This window comes from Ambystoma mexicanum, chromosome 5q, assembly GCF_040938575.1.
Source record: "Ambystoma mexicanum isolate Mex_15411 chromosome 5q, UKY_AmexF1_1, whole genome shotgun sequence".
NCBI classification, from domain to species: Eukaryota; Metazoa; Chordata; class Amphibia; order Caudata; family Ambystomatidae; genus Ambystoma; species Ambystoma mexicanum.
The window spans coordinates 1,257,065,204-1,257,082,765 of record NC_090933.1 but is presented as its reverse complement, the minus strand read 5'-3'; the positions used below and the strand labels follow the sequence as shown (position 1 = coordinate 1,257,082,765).

The window sequence follows — 17,562 nt, the reverse complement described above, 5'->3', positions numbered from 1 at the left end:
CCATGGGTTCAATGCATTTCGCATTGAAATCCCTGCAGATAATCAGTTCAATTTGCTCAAATTCTTCATAGAGCTGGTCAATCAGAGCACTCATGTTGTCACAGAAGGCTTTCGTGGATGTACGCTGAGGATTCCAATAACAATTAATAATTGCCACCATTTTTTGCAGAGTGATTACAGACTTTGGGTTTTTTTCCTCCTGTGTGGTTAGGATTACGAGTGTTTCGTAAGACTGTTTCCACAACGTTGGTTCTGTGAGGCCTGAGCCAGATTTTATCGCTATCAGCAAACCAGATGAAGGTCTTCCCATCAGGCCTTTGACTGCCGGTGCGATCACCAAGGAGAACCCATCTAGGGCAGGTTGTTTCATCAGCCAGGTTTCCTGCAGGCATAAGATGTCAAACTGGCTAAGGTCAACGTCTCCTGGTGTCGTGAGGTGCATATGACCTCTCGTATTCCAGGATCCGAGTGTGATAGTATCCTTGCCGGGGAGTTTGCTTATTCTCTCCTTGCAGTTGTCATCGGTGCGAACCGCCCCTGGTCGTTGCTATTTCGCCTGGTTTTTCTTCCAGGTCATCGTTAGCCATTTCCATGGTCCCATTGGTTGTTTTTCGATGTTCTCCCTTTTATCTTTGGGACTACCCCGGACCGTCCTCCTGTGATGTCGTTGCTCTTGATCGGATTTGCCAAGGGGGCCCCTTAGTCTTTGATCATCTCTGTGTCTTCTCGGAGAATGCCACGTCTGCTCTTGCTTGTTTTTTCTGCTATGATATCGTGGTAACTTTGTATCATCCCTCTCCCCTACTTCAGTTCCACGCATTTCGCCCTTCACTTTGTACTCTTGTCTATTGTGTTCTTGTCTCTGTTGTGGGTAGGTGTATCGCTTGTCTCGGTATAGTTCTTCCGTTCTTGATCTAAACTGGTAATGTGTTTTGTGCCTCTCCACCCTTCCCTCATCCCGGTTTTGGGTGCCCATTCTGTTCTTTAGTTCCGTCAGGCGGAAACCCATTTGATCCAGTTCTTGATATACCGAGTCATTAATATCTTTAATGGCCGCTTTTTTCAGGTGGAGATACGCTTTCGCCCTCTTCTCCCTGTGATAGGGTTCCACCAGCACTAGATCTTTCGTTGAGATATTTTCCAAGATTTTTACTTTCTTTGTAATTTGTAGGACGGTCGGTCTGTTTAAGATGATAAAATTTTTATCTGATGCCATTTGTTCAAGTTTAAATATTCTGATCTCTTTACGACCCTTTCTTTTCTTTTCAAGGTCATCTTTGGCTAGGCACTCTTTTCGTGGACTGACCCGCCAATCTTTTATTCCCTTAGTTACTGAGGATGAGGGTGATGTAGTTCTTTTTTTCTTATCCCCATATTGGGAATTGTCATCCTTTACTCTTTGCCCTAAACTGCTTTTGGGACTGCGTTCATCTGATCTGCTTTGTCCCTCTTTCTCTTTAATTGGTAGGGTCGAGGTTTCTTTTCCTCCTAAGGCATAATTTTTTTTTTTTTATTTCCCGCAGTTCATCAGATAGCTCCAAAATCTCAACGACCTCGTTATCTGAGTAGGTGGATATATTCATTAGGTCCGAGCATTCTAAGAATTCCTCCACTGTTTTCGGTGATTTGGGCTGGTCGACTTCCTGGTGATTTTTAATTTGCATTACATCCTCTTCAACTACCGCCCTCAGGGCTCTTTGCTTCGTAGGGTTCTTGAAGTTGATTCTTGTTTCCCTTTGAATCCGTACTGGTGTTTCAAGCTTCTGTGGCATCGGCCGCTGGTTCTCTTCCCGTTTACCTTGATTTAAGACGAGCAGAATATTTTCTTTTCTCTGAGGGCGAAACCCCTCCTCACTCCCTTGAGCCCCCCTTGCAGGTGATTTTACTTGCACTTCGCTGTTCCACTTTTCCATCTCCTTGATTTTCTTTTCCAGTGCTTCAATTTTTTTTTCCCCAGTGTCTTGTGAATGGGTTGCACCTGCGGTGTCCCTGGTCCTGTGAGTCCTGGTAATGCTTGTCCAAGCTGTAGGGCCGTGGTCCCCATTTTTTTTTTTTTTCGACGGCGTCTGGTTTAGTTGCCCAGTGGTTATGTTGATTGAGCATTTTTTCACTGGTTTCTAGGAAAAGAGTTTCCATATGGGCCAATTTCTCTGTCATATTAGATAGGATTGCCGTATTGTCTTGAACATTCCCCTTGATTGTCTCGTATAATTTACAGAATGGCGCTAAAACGACGGTCATCGCTGACATGATGGCGATCATGTCTGGTTTCTTGTTGGATGATTCGTTCTGTAATGACGCTGCAATCTCACTAAGTCGTCGCTGTTTCGGGGGAGTAGGCATTTTCTCTGATCTTCTCGCTTGGGCTACTGAATCAAAGGTGGCCCCTTCTGCTAATCCTTGGTCTCTGTCAGTGCTTCTCCCTGTACTGGGGGAACCACCACGCTTCCCAGCCATCTCTTTGTTCAATTTAGAGAGCGCCTCTTTCCTTCTTGGCGTAGCATTTTGTTGGCCGATGCTTAGGTGGGGCTTCGTCCACGCCCAACGCTCTTCTTTGTTCTTATTGGTCTGTGAAATTTGGTCCGTGGTCCTGTCAGTCTCCATCTCTTCTTCTTTATCATCATCCTCAATCTCTATCTCCTCTATTGCTGTTGTGCCTGCATCACCGAGGCTTTCCGTTTGTTTGTTCTCGGGGATTCTCATGAACCGACCTTGTGGGTCCATTTGTCTACCCTCGGGGACCTCAGACTCTTTGGTTTTTACCGCTTCCTTGGGTAAATTGATTATTAGATTGTTGGTCATTTCAATCCGGGACCTGTTTGGAGGCCCTATTTTTTTTTTTGTTACTCCAATAGATGGCTCTGTACTTTTCTGTTTTTGAGCCGGCTGAGGTTCAGTTACTAGTTCCAGCATCTCCGCATCTGATATTTCAGTATCGACGCTCTGTTTTCTTTTATGTTGTTGGGTAAAGGAGGATTTGAGCGAGCGGAACGACAAGTGGTTGGGAAGCCCTTTCGGAATAGGGGCTCCTCTATTGGGACCTTTTGTTGGAATTTGTTCCACCGGTCCCGTAAGTTTTCTAGATCTCATGGTTACTCTCTTCTTTGCTCCTTGGGATCTCACAATAGATGGAATAGTCGTTTTGTTTCTCCTCTTCTTTGAGACCCCCGCTCCCGCCTTCAATTGTTCTCCGTCCGTTTCTTTATTGGAGTCGTCCAGTTCTCGCTCTATTTGGTCGTCACTGTCTGTGGCTTCTACTTCTAGGTCTGACTCACTCTCCGGGTCCGGACCTTTCCCTTTATCCCCGGGGACTTTTGACAGGCTAGACCTCTTTGGCCTTGTCTGTTCCTCGTCTAGGTCACTGATTTCTGCCTCCCCTTTGGTTTTGTGGAGCATCACCTCAATTTGGAGTGGGTTTAATGTCTGGTCATATTTGTCCCTTTCGTTAATGCTCTTCGTGGTCATTTTGTCTTGTTACCTCCTGGGATTTGACTTGGCTCCAAGTGACGAGCAGAGTGGTGAGAGTTCTTTGTTCAGTTACTACCGTAATTTCTTTTAATTTTAGTGTTTCTGCTGTCTCTTTTCCTTCCCATAACCCTCCGGTTGATATGACGCAATTGGGAGCTGCGCTCCTCCGGGCTTCTTGGTTTATGGCTGGTCTCTTAGGAGACTGCTGTTTCCTCGCGTTCATTGTTCGTTCTTTCTCCGGGTTTGTATTCTGCGTTGCTTCTTTCACCTCTTTCCCCTCACACGCTGGGTGGTTTCGGGCACTTCAGAGCCCCTCTCCGATTCCCGCCACCAGGCCCAGCCATTCCCTTCGTCCATTGGGTCAGCACTGATCGATCCTAAGCCTTGGTGGCTAATGGTCGCTTTGTGCGAACCCGAAGGAGGTCCACTTGTCCGCTGGTCCAAAATTACCTGAACCCTGCCTTGCTCCTCCCCTGGGTGCTCTGGGTCCACGGGCCAGGGCTCTGCCCGTTCCTGCCCTTGCGACGCGACCCCCAGCAAATCCGCTGGGCTGTGTGTGCCGTCCAATGTGTCGCGGGGCTCGGGTAGGTTATCTTCATTATTGTCAGAAATAATTTCGCCCAAATCGTCTGGGGTCTGTTTGGATGTTTTGCTGTTTGGATTTGTTGCTAGCGGCTCCGAAGTTGACGGGGACGTGGGCGGTCTGTATGCCGAGTCTGACTTGCTCCTCCTTCTACCCGGGCTCATATCTTTCCCCCGCCCGGGCTTCGCTGTCTTTGCCGGGCGTCGATCTTTCGGGGTAGGTTTGACAGCCCTCGGGTCGTGGAGACCGACAGGGGGACATACCTCGGGTTCCATTCGGGCGCGGCTCCGCGTCTGCAGCGGACTGCTGCAGACTGGCTCACACCTCAGCCTCACAGCTCCGCTTCACCGCTCCGCGGTGTCAGGTAGAAGAAATAGCACCTTCCGGACAAAACGATGTGGTCAGACTGCTGCAGACTGGCTCACACCTCAGCCTCACAGCTCCTAATTGATAAGCAACTGGTTCTAATGTGATGAAATGGGCCACATTATTTTACATATTTGATTTGTTCTCCTTTTTTCTTCTGCATTCTCTTGCTCTTTCTCACAGGATCCCCAAGCCTGGTTGTGTTATTCCTGATGCAACCAGGAGCACTTTAGTAGGGGTTCATTCCACTCTGCTAGGGAGCAAAAGCAATCCCCTTCTGTGTTTTGCTGGTTTCCTTTGCCAAGTGATTGTTGTTGTAGGGGAGTGAATGCAGATGCATGATTATGCTAAAACAATGTTGGTGTGTGAATGCAGGAATGACTGTCGTCAAGGTTCCAGGAGTTAGCCGTTGGAGAGGCCTAGCCTGGGTGATGGGACCCAGTGGTTCAGTTTATCATCTTAACATGTAACTAGAATAAAGCCTACCTGACGAACCTTACAGATTTTTCCTAGAAATCTGCTTTCCTACACTGGTGATGAGGATGGTTTTTCAGAACACAAGAAATGGACCTGCAAGGCAAAAGTAAGATTTTTTTAAGAGACCAGGCTGCTGCGGTGGGGTGCAGCAAGAAGAAGAGAGGAACCACTGCCCCCACAAGTATGTCCCATCACCCAGGGCAGAGTAAAAGGAGATTTGTTCAAGCCCCAGAGCATAGCAGGAGGGCCAGGGCAGAAGTAATCCCAGGTGCAGTCTGCATGTCCCAAGGGCAGATCAAGAGCAGAAGCTGCATGTGAATATTTAATCGAGGGGCTATATGCCACAGCGCTGGAGGAGGAGCAACCAAGTAGGTCCGAAGCAGGAGGCGCAGCCCCATCATAGCAAAGGACTGCATTGAGGAAGTCCTGGCGGTACCTTCTCGAGGGTGAGCTGCTCTGTCTTTTGCTGAAGTATGTGTTGTGGCCCTAGCTCAAGAGACATGAAAGGGTCTGAATCCTCACCCGGGTCCTGATGTGTCTACATGTAGAAAGGATGTCCCATGTTGCATGGAGACAGTCTGGTGAGGATGTGTCTTGTGGCACGGCCACATGAAAAGGCCAGCATGTTAATGAGCACCCACTATGCCGGGTTGCCCGGTGTAAATGTTGAAGGGCGAAGGACACAGGTATTGTCCTTTAACATTTGGAACAAAGGGAAGTTTGGGGCCGTTGGAAGCAGCAGTTGGGACATAGAGGGCTCCTAGTAGTCTGATGGATCCGTCAGGACCGATGACGTAGGTGTAGCGCTGTAGGGTATGGCGAATGCTCAGCTGCAGGCTGTAATTAACACTTTGTGGTCCGATGGACGAGGGATGAAATGACGTGAGGGTCATGCCAGCAGGATGGCGCTCTGCATCTCTTCACAGTTCTGAAACTGAGTGCTCTGCTCTGTTACAGCGTTAAACAATGAGTCTTGATTTCGGAGAAGAGACATTTCCCTTGAGAAAGGCACCTACCAGCATGATGGTGCGAGCTCATTCACCTAGGAAGTTCCGTGGATTAAAGAAAAGACCCTTGTGCCGAGGGGGTTTGTTTCTTCGTTGCTGACCGAAGAAGGTAGAGTGGGCCCAGCGAGGGACGATGGGGCATCCCACTTTCATGTAGGAGGTGGGACCTAAGTGGATCAGATTGAGGGGCAGTCTGTCTGGTAAAGTGAACTGCTGCCCATACATGCACAACTACTTGTGGACGGAAGACCAGTATCCTTTATTTTGATGCAGTGGTTGCTGGAAAAGTACTTGAGTTAAATATAGGCTTTATATTAAAGGTGTAGAAGTGTTTTAAGAATTACAGGTATTTGGTTTTGGAAATGCAATGTGGATGGCTGCGCGGTGTATGGGAAGTGAGGCTTATAGATGAGAGATGCATTTAAATGTAGCCTTTTTGAGGGATTTCGGGTTAGTGATGCAAAGCACCTACGGACATAATGGTAATGAGTCATCCATTTTTATTTTTTTTTGGCAAGGGAAGTGCCTGAAGTGTCATGAGCGGAGAACCTGAAAAGTGGAGTAGAATTTGCTCAGCATGGACTCTTAACATTTTCTTTTGCTTAAAAAAAAAAATGCCAATTGTTAAGTGGGGTAAAGAATATTTTAACATGGATGCATGTTGAATGTCGTGTATTTTATGATGCCTGATGTAAAGTTGGGATTTATGAGTGGATGGGAATTGTTCCCACCAGATGCCTTCCACATTGTGAGTGGGAGGGAATAGTTTCCCATAGTGTAGATAAAGGGGGGGGGGGCATGGTCATTGTTGAGGTTTGGGAATTCTAAATTTCCCATCAGGGTACATGAAGGAGTGTCATGCCTTCCACAATGTGATTGGATGGGAACTGTAGGTGTCCCACCAGGGTAGGTAAGGGGGGCGGGTTCATACCTTCTGTAATATAAGTGCGAGTGAGTGCAGTGAGTCCGTACAAAGTTACGGGTCATGCATAGATGCACCAACCTTGGTTGATGGTGATGTGTCCACATCCCAACATGTTAGAAGAGTGCTGCATGAAAGCCCAGCAAGTGTAGAAAGGGGGGGGGGGAACCCCTTCCATGTACGAATACAGAGTTATGTTGGGGGGACGCTCCCCACCTTTTCGGAGTTGCATCTCTCGTATAAAAGATGCTGTGTTGGTGTGTCCCCTTTCGTGTGTGTGTGTGTGTGTATGTGTATGTAAGTAAAGGAGGGAGATGTCTTGTATAGTGCTTGGAGTGAATGCAGATGCATGATGATGCTGAGAGAATGTGTGTATGAATGCAGGTATGACGGTCATCAAGGTTCCATGAGTTAGCCGTTGGAGAGGCCTAGCCTGGGTGATGAGACCATTGGTTCACGGTATCATCTTAACATGTGACTAGAATAAAGCCCACCTGAGGAACCTTCCAGATGTGCCCTAGGAATCTGCTTTCCTACAATTCTCTTGCATACTCTCCCTACAACGACCCAATCCCCTACAAAGTCAGGCCTAGAACTACTCTCATCCTGTATCCTAAACTCCACTCGGTGGGTGGGAATGAATGCTGGGCTCCTATCAGTCATTTTCTGCGCTTCATTTTAGAAATGTGATGTTTTTTTTTTTTTTTTTTTCAACGGTAGAATTGTGGAACAGTGAGGTACCCAAACATCCTGAAACCTCACGTCTTATTGTATACAGTTTCGCTAGCGGGCCGAATTTACCACAAAAGTCCCCTAGAGTACTTTTTACTGTAACATGTGATGCATAGCCCTACCATTTTGATTTATTTGCACATGGGGAATTAAATGTTTTTCAAGTAGACTTAAAACTGCGTATCACGATGCAAAGACAAAAGCTGGACCACAGCGGCTTCAGGCACCTGCCATGAACGACCTAGTGATTATCTGACCGACTACCATTAGGCCATGCAACACTTCATCAAATTCATGTGACTCGGAGGTCCATAGATAATGTCCCGAGTTGTGGCATTCGGCCCAAGGGGCTGCATGTTGTGCATCACTGAATCGGTCACACACTACTATATGTTGGCGAACGGCCGCAGGGTGTTTTCAGGAGGTAATTTTGCTTCCAGACCACTGGAAATACTACCTCTTATTTTACTTCTTGCCTCTCTCAATCTGACTGGACAATACATTCCTAGATTTCTTTTCCTTTCCAGTGGATTTCCCCGATGAAGGAAGTACGCTAGTGCCCCTGGGGGATTTTCTAGCCCAGAGGCATATCGCAAGTGAGTTTTTAAATCTTGCAAAACTGAATTGGAAAGAGTAAATGGAAGACTCTGGGCATATTTGCTCTCTCCCTTTAAATTTTCTTGTAGGGGTTAGTTTACCGTTCCGGCTGTCCCAGAAAATCTTGGACAGTCCAAGTGTTTGATTTTGGATCCCCTTGTTTGGACCTCCATGTCCACCCTCCTTACACTGGGATATTTTGGGGGAGAACCCAAAGGTATAGCGCGAAGGGGCAGCCTGCAAAGTCCAGCCAGTCTGTTAATTGCCCCTTGCATCTTTTGACCTAAGCCAACTGTGCTTGGTCATGGCCTTCACCACTGCTTTGTTCTGGGTTTGTCTTCAGGCTTCTCTTTAGCACCTGCACTCTGAGATGAAGGGGTGGGGGAATATTTAGCTGGATGCATCATGTTCTACTGCTTAACAAAAACATGGATCTCCTTTCCAGATGACATGCCGGACGAAATTAGTTAAGGCTCTAGGAATCACTACGATGGCTTCTTTTAGACTAGTCTGGCCGGCACTGTTTGATGAGCAGATGGTCTGTGGCAAAAAAAGATTGGGTCCCTGGTCGGGGCTAAATAAATATCCTTCATGCTCCCCCTTTTTTATATCCTGTTGATGGAAAGCAGACCGACTGCCTTCATTGCACATCAGCAGGAAGCCACATGGAGGGCCCTATTTCCAGATTACTCATTTCACACTGAAGTGCCCGACTGGCTCATTCTCCTTGATTTTGTTTAATGTGCATACCCTGGGTGATATTGTGTTGTAGTTGCTTTGTTGGAAAAAGCTTGCAACTTTAGTATTTTCCTGCTGAAGTTTTCTTTTGGTTGATTCCTAATCCAGGTCGATCTCCATGTCACCGCGCCAACTATGTCAATCAACGACAAAGGCGGGTCAACCGTGTCGAAAGAAGGCCGTCCCTGGACAGATGTTCTGCCATGTCCACGCATCTGGGCAAGTGTCATACGCCTCTCCCTGAAGAGCATGTCACTTCATGAACATTTAGCCCACTTAATTGCAGAGCGCCCATCTAGACTGGGCAGGGTACTCCTGCTAAGCCAAGTACTCTTGCAACCTAGATTTTAGCCATTGTTCTGAAAACTCTGGTAATTCCGAACTAGATTTCCTCAAGCCTGGTCAATGCTTTTGGGAACTCTCATTTCTAAGAGTTGTGTTGGACATGATCTCCGTGAGCGCTGTGTCCAGAGAGGAAAATCACATGAACTATGTATTACTACGTCGCATCCTCCGTTTTTCACTTAAATGTTAACTTTATTTTCAATATCTGTAACCGTTTTAATGTTCTTTGTTTGTATTTTGATACTAAATAGTTGTGAATAAACTATTCAGTTTTAGTTTCTTTTTTGTGTTTTTTAATAAAGAAATTATTTTAAAGGGCCCAATACAGCAAACTTACAAAATGGAAACGCTGCTGTTTAAATCTACGGTTAATATGTCTTTGTTTCTGGTGTGATTTTGTATTCTATAGCCCATAAACTGAATTACTAGTCATTGTAAAGAGCGCTCTTCCAGCGGTTTTATAAATCTCTTTTAAAACTGTAAATTGGCTGTCTTTAAAGGTTCTGGCAAATGTCTGATCATGTGCTTTTTAACACTGCATTTTGCCACTTGGCGCCCATCTGTATTACTTTGAAAGGCAAACCAGTGGCCATTTTGAATACCCAAAGACCTCTGCACCGTGGTCCTTATGCCACACCCGATTTATATTAACACTCTTCGAATAGCCGAAAATCAGGGGACATTATTGGGATAGGTTATGCTTGGGTAATTGAGCGCAATTTAATCGCGTTTCATGGTGATCGGTTTTGTTTCCTGCTGCAAAATTTGAAAGCTGTTAGCAGATTTGTCCACTAATAGACCACTCCTGTTGCGAATCTCTGGAAGACTTAGTCTGTTTAAGGCAGGATTCAACCTTTTGATTTTTCCGGTTGGCAAAAGTTGCTGCAGGGTTGGGTTGGGGGGGGGGGGGTGGGGGGGGGAGGTTCACTTGCTGAGCCGTCATGTTGGTATTATGCTTGGCACTGCATAGATTGCTCCATGGGCTAATGATGTATTTTCTTATGCTAAAGTTTCAGCTCTTCTCATTGGAGGAGCCCAGAGCCTCGATAACCCCCCCCCCCCCCCCCCCCCCCACCACCACCTCCACCCAAATCAGTCCCTGGGCCCCAACAATTCTCGCTGCTGATGTCTTTGCGTGGTGAACCAGTGCCAATATGGAACTGATCCTAATGTCTAGGTTCTAGCACAAGAGGGCATCGGGCATTTTTGACTTTGTTAAATGCTTCAAGTTTCAAATGTTTTTGTTGCTGCTGGCTGGTCGCTCTGTTCGAAGAGTCAATAGTCTGGTGTGGGATTGTGTCTGCGTCTTAGGTGCAGGCACCATGCAGAGCTTGATGTGCTCCCTCACTTGCAGGCTCCAGAACATCCCTAATCTTCCTTTACTTTATAATGCACACCAGTGACCCTGAGGCGTAAGGGTGCAAATAGAAAACCGATAACAAGTACAGCACATACTAACACACATGTATCACACTCCGATCACAGCAGTGAGCACGAGAAACAAAAGATCCACACAAAAATAAAGGCCCAATACATTATCTGGACAATAAGGTCTTCGTCGATGTCAACGTTCTTACATCTAGAGGTAGAGCATTCCATGATTTAGGTTATGAAAGAGGCAGTCTCTCTAGCTGCACCAGAGTCAACGTATACACTGGTGTTTCGAGCTGATTAGCATTGTTAGACCTCAGAGCTCTTGTACAAGGTTTACAAAGTCAAAACCTCCCTCCGATACAGAGGGCATGAACTAATCAGGCATTTATGGGTCATCAATACCAAACGAAAATGTCATCTTGCTTCAATGGGCAGCCAATGCAGACCACGCCTCGGAGACATGATCTCTTTTAGAGACCTGCAATCGCCCCAACAGCGCTATTTTGTATAGTTTGTAGTCCTACACAATCTGATTTGGCTATGCCCACCAATAAGCTACTGCAATAATCAATTTTACAACCCACGATGGCTCTGCCTACCGTCTTGCAATGCGCTTGCGAGGTTTAGATGCGTACTTGCGCCAACAGCTTAATATAATAAGCCGGAGAGTCAGCTAAGCTGCTATCTTGGGCTCTCATAGTCAGATTCTGATCCAAATAGACACCAAGTATTTTTACTTTCTTGTGTTTTGATATTACAGCCTGCCACTACAAAGCACTTGTAATTTGTGCTCCGTTTCTGCATTTTATTCAGTACCAACTACCCTCAGTTCCGTCTTTTCTTTTTAAGCGCCAACCATTTGCCATCTTCCTGAAGTCCCCCAAGCTCAGATGGGGCATGAATATCATTCCCAAAGAAACCTCTGAGGTGAAAACCTGGTCACTCTAATTGAGAAGTAAATCTCTTCCAATTCAATAATGGGGAAAAAAAATGAAATACTGAGGGATTTTTTTTTTACAATTAAATCTCCATTCAAGAAAAGAAGATACAAGTCTGTTTTTTATAAAACAATTATATTGTAAAGTCATTCATAACACCAAAGTAACAAGATTTACATAATTCAATAATGCAAAAAATAGCCATGTCAAGTGTTAAATTCACTAATGGTTTTTGCAAAAATAATAACCTCAGAATATCAACAAACAAAATTTCTGAATTAGTTTTCAGCCAAATAATTCTTTGGCGTTTAATCACACAATCACATGTTGATGTCCTCTACACGTTTCGGGGTTACCCTGACCCCTTCTTCAGGTGTAAGTGTAGATTGTGTCTTTCACTGCATAAAAAAATAGTATTAAAAAAAGTGCCAAAATCACTAACTCTCTCTTCATCCAAGTGAACACCAATGTATTTGTCAAGTTTACTAAACATGCAGATTTAACTAACCTTAGAAATGTCCAAGGTCTACATGCCGTTTTGGGGGCTCCAAAATACCCTCCAATTTGTTACAAAGAAGAGTCCTTCTATGCAGTTTGTCCAAAAAATATTTGTAGGATAGGCAAGATTGTCCTTTCAAACAAACACAACTGTGCTGAGCCCAATCTGAAAAACATAACACATCATGCTGTAAGCATTCATGTTCAAATTATTAATCTAGCGGTTCACCTAAAATATATTTCTCCAAAGTACCTGTATCTATAGTGGAAGAACGCTAAGATTCCTACCTTGTTTACAGATTATCCAGCTACGCAATGCAGGCTTGGAAAGGCGGCTGCAGATACAGCCTCACGTCCTGCATCGCATATTTATTGACAAACGCAAATACGTCACGTGATCGTTAAGCAGATCACGTGATCGGAAAGAACTGTTAGAGAATCCTAAACTATATGTGCAATAGGTACGTAAAACCTTTAATCCTTAATGTGTATACTACCAACATATAACTGGTTTTAGAACAATGCGGAAACATGTTCACAAAGGAACAACGTCCGATAACGTACCCTGCGGTCACCTGATCGTTCTTAAGACATCCACAACTGTTGTACATGGCAATGCCGCAGACAGCTGTACTATGTTTGCTAATTGGAGAAAAGGTAAATAAGGTACACGCTAACCTTAAAAGATAGATCAAATAACTAGCTATTCTGTGTTTAATGGTTATAAAAATAAAATAAATATGGTCCAAGATGGCATTTGTTGTAAATCTCTCAAAGTATAACACTTGTCACAATAATGTCCAAAGAAAAAATATATTAAATGTGAATGATAACTATGAGCTGTCTTACTAAGCTATAATATAAGAAAATGAAACGTAAGACCTAATGTTAGGGCCGCATAAATGTGAAGTTACTCCAATGCCATGGGTGTTCACTAGGACACAAGAGGCAGCTTAATTCATTAAAGTAGAATAGTCCATTGCTTTTAAACCTGGCAACGAGATGCATTGAATTGTCAAAAATAGTGCATTCGTTATGTGTGTAACGGATCCTCAACAGAAAAAAAGAACTGTTTAAATACATTTATACTTTTTTAAAAATGTGTACATTCTCCAGTCAGAGGAAATCAAGAGAAAAAAAAAAGTGGAAAAAAACACAAACTGTTGTCATGTTACATTTGATCTAGTAATGAAGGCAAGTCAAAATCATTATTCATACCCTTTGGCTCTAGAGATTCTAAACGCTCAATCCATTCAACCTCCTCCTGCATATTTCCACCTCTTTTGGGACATTTTACTTGTTCCAGAATCAAAAATTTCATTTGAGCTACAGTGTGTTTAAATGTTTGGAAATGTGCTACTGGCGAATGGACTGAACACAATCGGATGTTAGATTTGTGTTCAGCCACCTCAACTTGGCCTTCCTTGTTGTTAAACCCACATAAAACAGACCACATGGACATTTAATTCCATAAATTACATTGTTGGTATCACATGGACTTGTGTGTTTAAGGAGAATGTTTTGCCTGTATAGGGATGATTAATGCTGGAACCTTTGATCACATTATGGCAGTGTTGACAATTATTACAGGGTAAGGTACCCTTATATGGATTCACAGAAACAGAAGATGTTTGGTAATCAGCTCGAATCACAAAGTCTCTAATGGATTTGCTTTTTCTGTATGCAAATGTTGGCTCATTTGGGAACAGGTGTGTTAACAATGGGTCCATTTTAAGCATTTGCCAGTTTCGTTTGATTATTTTTTTTAGTTTTGTAGCTCTGCTGTGAATGTCGTCACATTCTTAATTGACTTTGTCCAATTGTTCCAAGGTTTGAGCTCTTGAAATTGTTGAAGCCTTAGTTAGGGCTGTTCCCAGTGTGTCCATAGAGTAGCCTCTTTTAAGGAATTTTTCTTTCAAATTATTGGATTGGTTCTCAAATTCAAATGGAATATTATTCCTCTTGTGCACTCTCCCTGCTCCCTTCTGCCCCTCTTCTCATCATGTCAATCCTCTCCACCTTCTCCCACCTACTGTCTGCCTGGTGCGTTACCTTCATGTAAAGATTTTAGCAGAACTTGATAGTCTGCCACCAAACAGGCCTTTGCTATGTCAAAGTCTAACCTCCACCAGAGGTGTCATGGTTGCATCTGACGATGCAAGACTGTACCATTATTCCAAACCCCATTTAATTGTGGAACACTCCACAGGAAGCACAGTTTCCCTACTATTCAGACTTAATGGAAGTGTATAAATGCAGGATAAACATTGAATGTCTTGATGGTTCTAGGTGGGAATGTGTAATCTCTGAAACTAACCCAATTTGTGGGAAGCCCCTAAAGGACTTCCCCTGGTAGCCAACAACAAATAACCACTATATGCTGGTAGTTCCTACCTTCTCTTTGCAAGGATCCGCCTCGGAAAGACACCAAGGAGTGTAGCACGGTCTGGATTCGGAAGATAAAGGAATCCCCCTGGTACCCCTTGCGCAGTCAGCTCAAATAAGGCTAACCCCGGAATGAGTCCCAGGGAAACTCTCACGATGGGGACAAAACCCTGGGCTGCGCTGCTAGAGAGCGTAGATAAATGTTCTTCCTCTTCCGGTGCCGTATGACTCACTCTTGCCTCCCGGAATCTGAAGGTAGTGGATTGTTCCCAAACAGTCCAGCTATAGATGTGTTAAACAAGAGAGATTAGTTTTAGAAGGAAGTGAAAAATCAGAAAGGTAATAGAAAAAGGACTAATCCTCAACCCTTACCAAGGGTGCTAAACTGTTGGGCGCTCAGTGGAGAAGAATAAGGTCCCAGACCAAAGGGCCTTCAAGTACTGTACTTAACACTACACCAAATAATAAAGATATATCAGAGTGGAAATGATAATCAGTGTATACTAATAGATTCCTAAAATAAGAGGATCCCCCAACTTGGCTGGATGAAGGCTGACAAGTATTCAAACTTGCGGGTGGTTTGAAAAGAATTCTGGAGAGGATTCTGGGACCGGTAGTTCCGGTAAAAGAGTTGAAGTTGTACCTCCTAAATCAGTTTCGTTTCCTAAACAAATAACAGCAAGATGAATAATGATTTGTTTTCATATCCCGGACTCGGAAGAAACAAAAGGAGACCAAAGGACTGTATTGGTGCCTATCTGCTAGCAAAGAACATAGGTTGCACCGAAATGACAAAGAAGCAGCCGACCCTAAGTGAATGCTGGATGGTACGCTACCGTAAAGCAAGGCGTGCTGATCTAACGAGACGAAAAGAAGGAAAAAAGGTTCCCAAATAAGTATACACAGTCTGTAAAGAATACAATACTAGCACAAGTCAGAATATCCCTATAGCGTACTTACAAAGCATTTCGCAATCTCAGAGTAGCAAATCGACAACTTGTCTGTTCTTCCTGCTTTTAAAGTTTAGCTCCTTCCCTTCAAGGGCGGGGCCATACCTTCTCGGCGGATTACTGCTTCCGGTACGGGTGCGGTAACCACTAGACTGTCACTGCTGCCGATAGTCCAAACCTCCTGAAACTCGGGAGATACACTCTCGGCGTACTTCTGGCATGATGTAATGGCGGAAACCATTACAGAATGAAAATTAATCGCCTCCTTGAGTCAGTTTTCAATCCGCATGCAAAAGGGGAATGCAGATAACGGTTTGTGTACCGCCAACAGCTGCTAGTGCTCTTAGTACCCATTCCAATGATAAAGGCTTAATGCAAGACCAGATCGTACCACCCGTCTCCTTCCTTCTTGTTTGCTAGTCTCCCTTTCATATCGTTTGTGGATGCCTCATTTTCCAATGGGACAAATGCGGCACATTGATTAAGCCACTCCCCTCCCGTGAAGCATCTTGGCTCCTGGACATGCTGTCCCAGCACATCCTTGTGTACCTGTGCCCACTCACAGGGCATTGCCCCACTTTTCACTTTGTGCAGTTCGGTGGTTTGGTGAGGAGAATAAGCATGGGACCGATATTTTTGGTGGGTCGTTGAACTAATTTGTGCCATCTGGCATCCTTGCGTACGTTATAGCAATCCAGGGGTCAGCATGTGTCATGATATAAGACTGAAGCCCGACCGTGCTTCCCTGGAACGTAAAGCATGTCTCCAGCAGAGTAATTGCTGCTCTTCGTTCCAGTGGTCAGCAAGTGTCTTAATCACCTTTGCATCCGTAGTAGTAGTCAGTTATGTAGTGCGTTTTCCCAATGATAGGGTCTCAACGCGCTTGCGGTGAGAACGACCTCGGGGACTGAAGTCCAAAGCATGGGAAAATCTAGGCATAGGCTTACAATGCGTGTTTATTTTGGCTGGGATAATAGCTTAGGAGGGCTGGCTTGGGTCCAGTAAGCGATCTATGAGGTCGGGCATTTGGGTGGGTGCTGAGCAGGTCAGGAGAGTGTGCGAGGGGTAGACTCATGTGTCCAGGTGGACCAACATTTTTGTGTAAGCATCGCTGTAATCTGATAGCCGAAGTGTTGAGGCATAGTCTAATGTAGGGAGGCGAGGCGAAATGTTGTGTGCCCAGGTATACCAAATTTGCAGTAAATCATTGCTGCATTGTAATGCAGGTGGGTTGGTAGCCATGCCTCCGGCGGATGTCCAACGAAGTGGTGCATTTATGCATACCTTGAGACTCAGATGGAGCTTTGTTATTGATGACGTTGTTCTTGTAAGATAAAGTATCCTTATAGAACCGCCTTGGGTGCAATAGCCGAGATGCCCCAATTGTTGTCATCCTGAGTCAGTCAGTGGTACTGTTAAGTCCAGTGTTCAGTACTTGTCTCCATGCTGGTAAGAGTACAGTGGGTTCAGTGCTTGCTGCTGCGATCTGTGTGTGATCTGCAGCACGCATGTCCGAATCCTGGCCAGACCAACTTAGCCTTTCATCCTACCAATAGCCAGTAGTGTCACTCATTTGACAGGGATGGCCCAAGTGGGGCACTGACTTATGCAGGGGTGGCATGAAGTACGAGCACGCGTGCACACACAGTGATAGTTTAGGATAATGGCATGGCCAATCAAATTCCAGGTGTAGCGCGTGCCACCCCAGGCCACGCCACTGCATATAGCTCTTCAGACAAGGGCTACCGTGCTGGAATGCGATGGCGCACGGCAAGTCTCGAGCAACGTTTCTGAAATGCAATGCTTCATCAAAAGAGAAGTTGGTTTTGCAGCTGACGTAAATGGCAGTGTTTTGCCCACATGATGTGCTATCTCTTTTAATGTTCAGCAGTTCTGTGAACTTAATCATGTGAACCGGATTTGCTTAGGTTTTGCGCGTTTCCCTCAAGAAGAATTATTTGTGTGATGTTCTGTTAGTCTGCTCACACCAATGAAGAGTTGCTCAGACAATAAGCACTGTGCATGTAGTTTGATCAAAGGAGGGAGCTAGTAGAAGGCTGCCCAGTGTGTATGTGGATTGCGTGTATGAGCAAACCAGTGTTATACTCGATTTGGAATTTCAGACGCTGGAAATTCAAAAGGATTTTAACTAGGGTGTGCTTGGTTGTGCAAATCTATTCTT

The 17,562-nt window shown here is 44.9% G+C and overlaps 1 protein-coding gene across 2 annotated transcripts in view; it reads left to right on the top strand.

Annotated features, from left to right (window-relative positions):
- Positions 1 to 9,717, top strand: part of LOC138497992 (protein brambleberry-like) — a 297,213-nt gene extending 287,496 nt beyond the window's left edge. Inside the window, exon 13 of one of the 2 annotated variants that reach the window (XM_069621767.1) lies at positions 8,999 to 9,717. In XM_069621767.1, the coding sequence (XP_069477868.1) occupies positions 8,999 to 9,134 (136 nt within the window). In that variant the 3' untranslated portion in view covers positions 9,135 to 9,717. The remainder of the gene's footprint in view (positions 1 to 8,998) is intronic. The other variant, XM_069621768.1, reaches the window with a different exon arrangement.
- Positions 9,718 to 17,562: the final 7,845 nt, after the last annotated feature.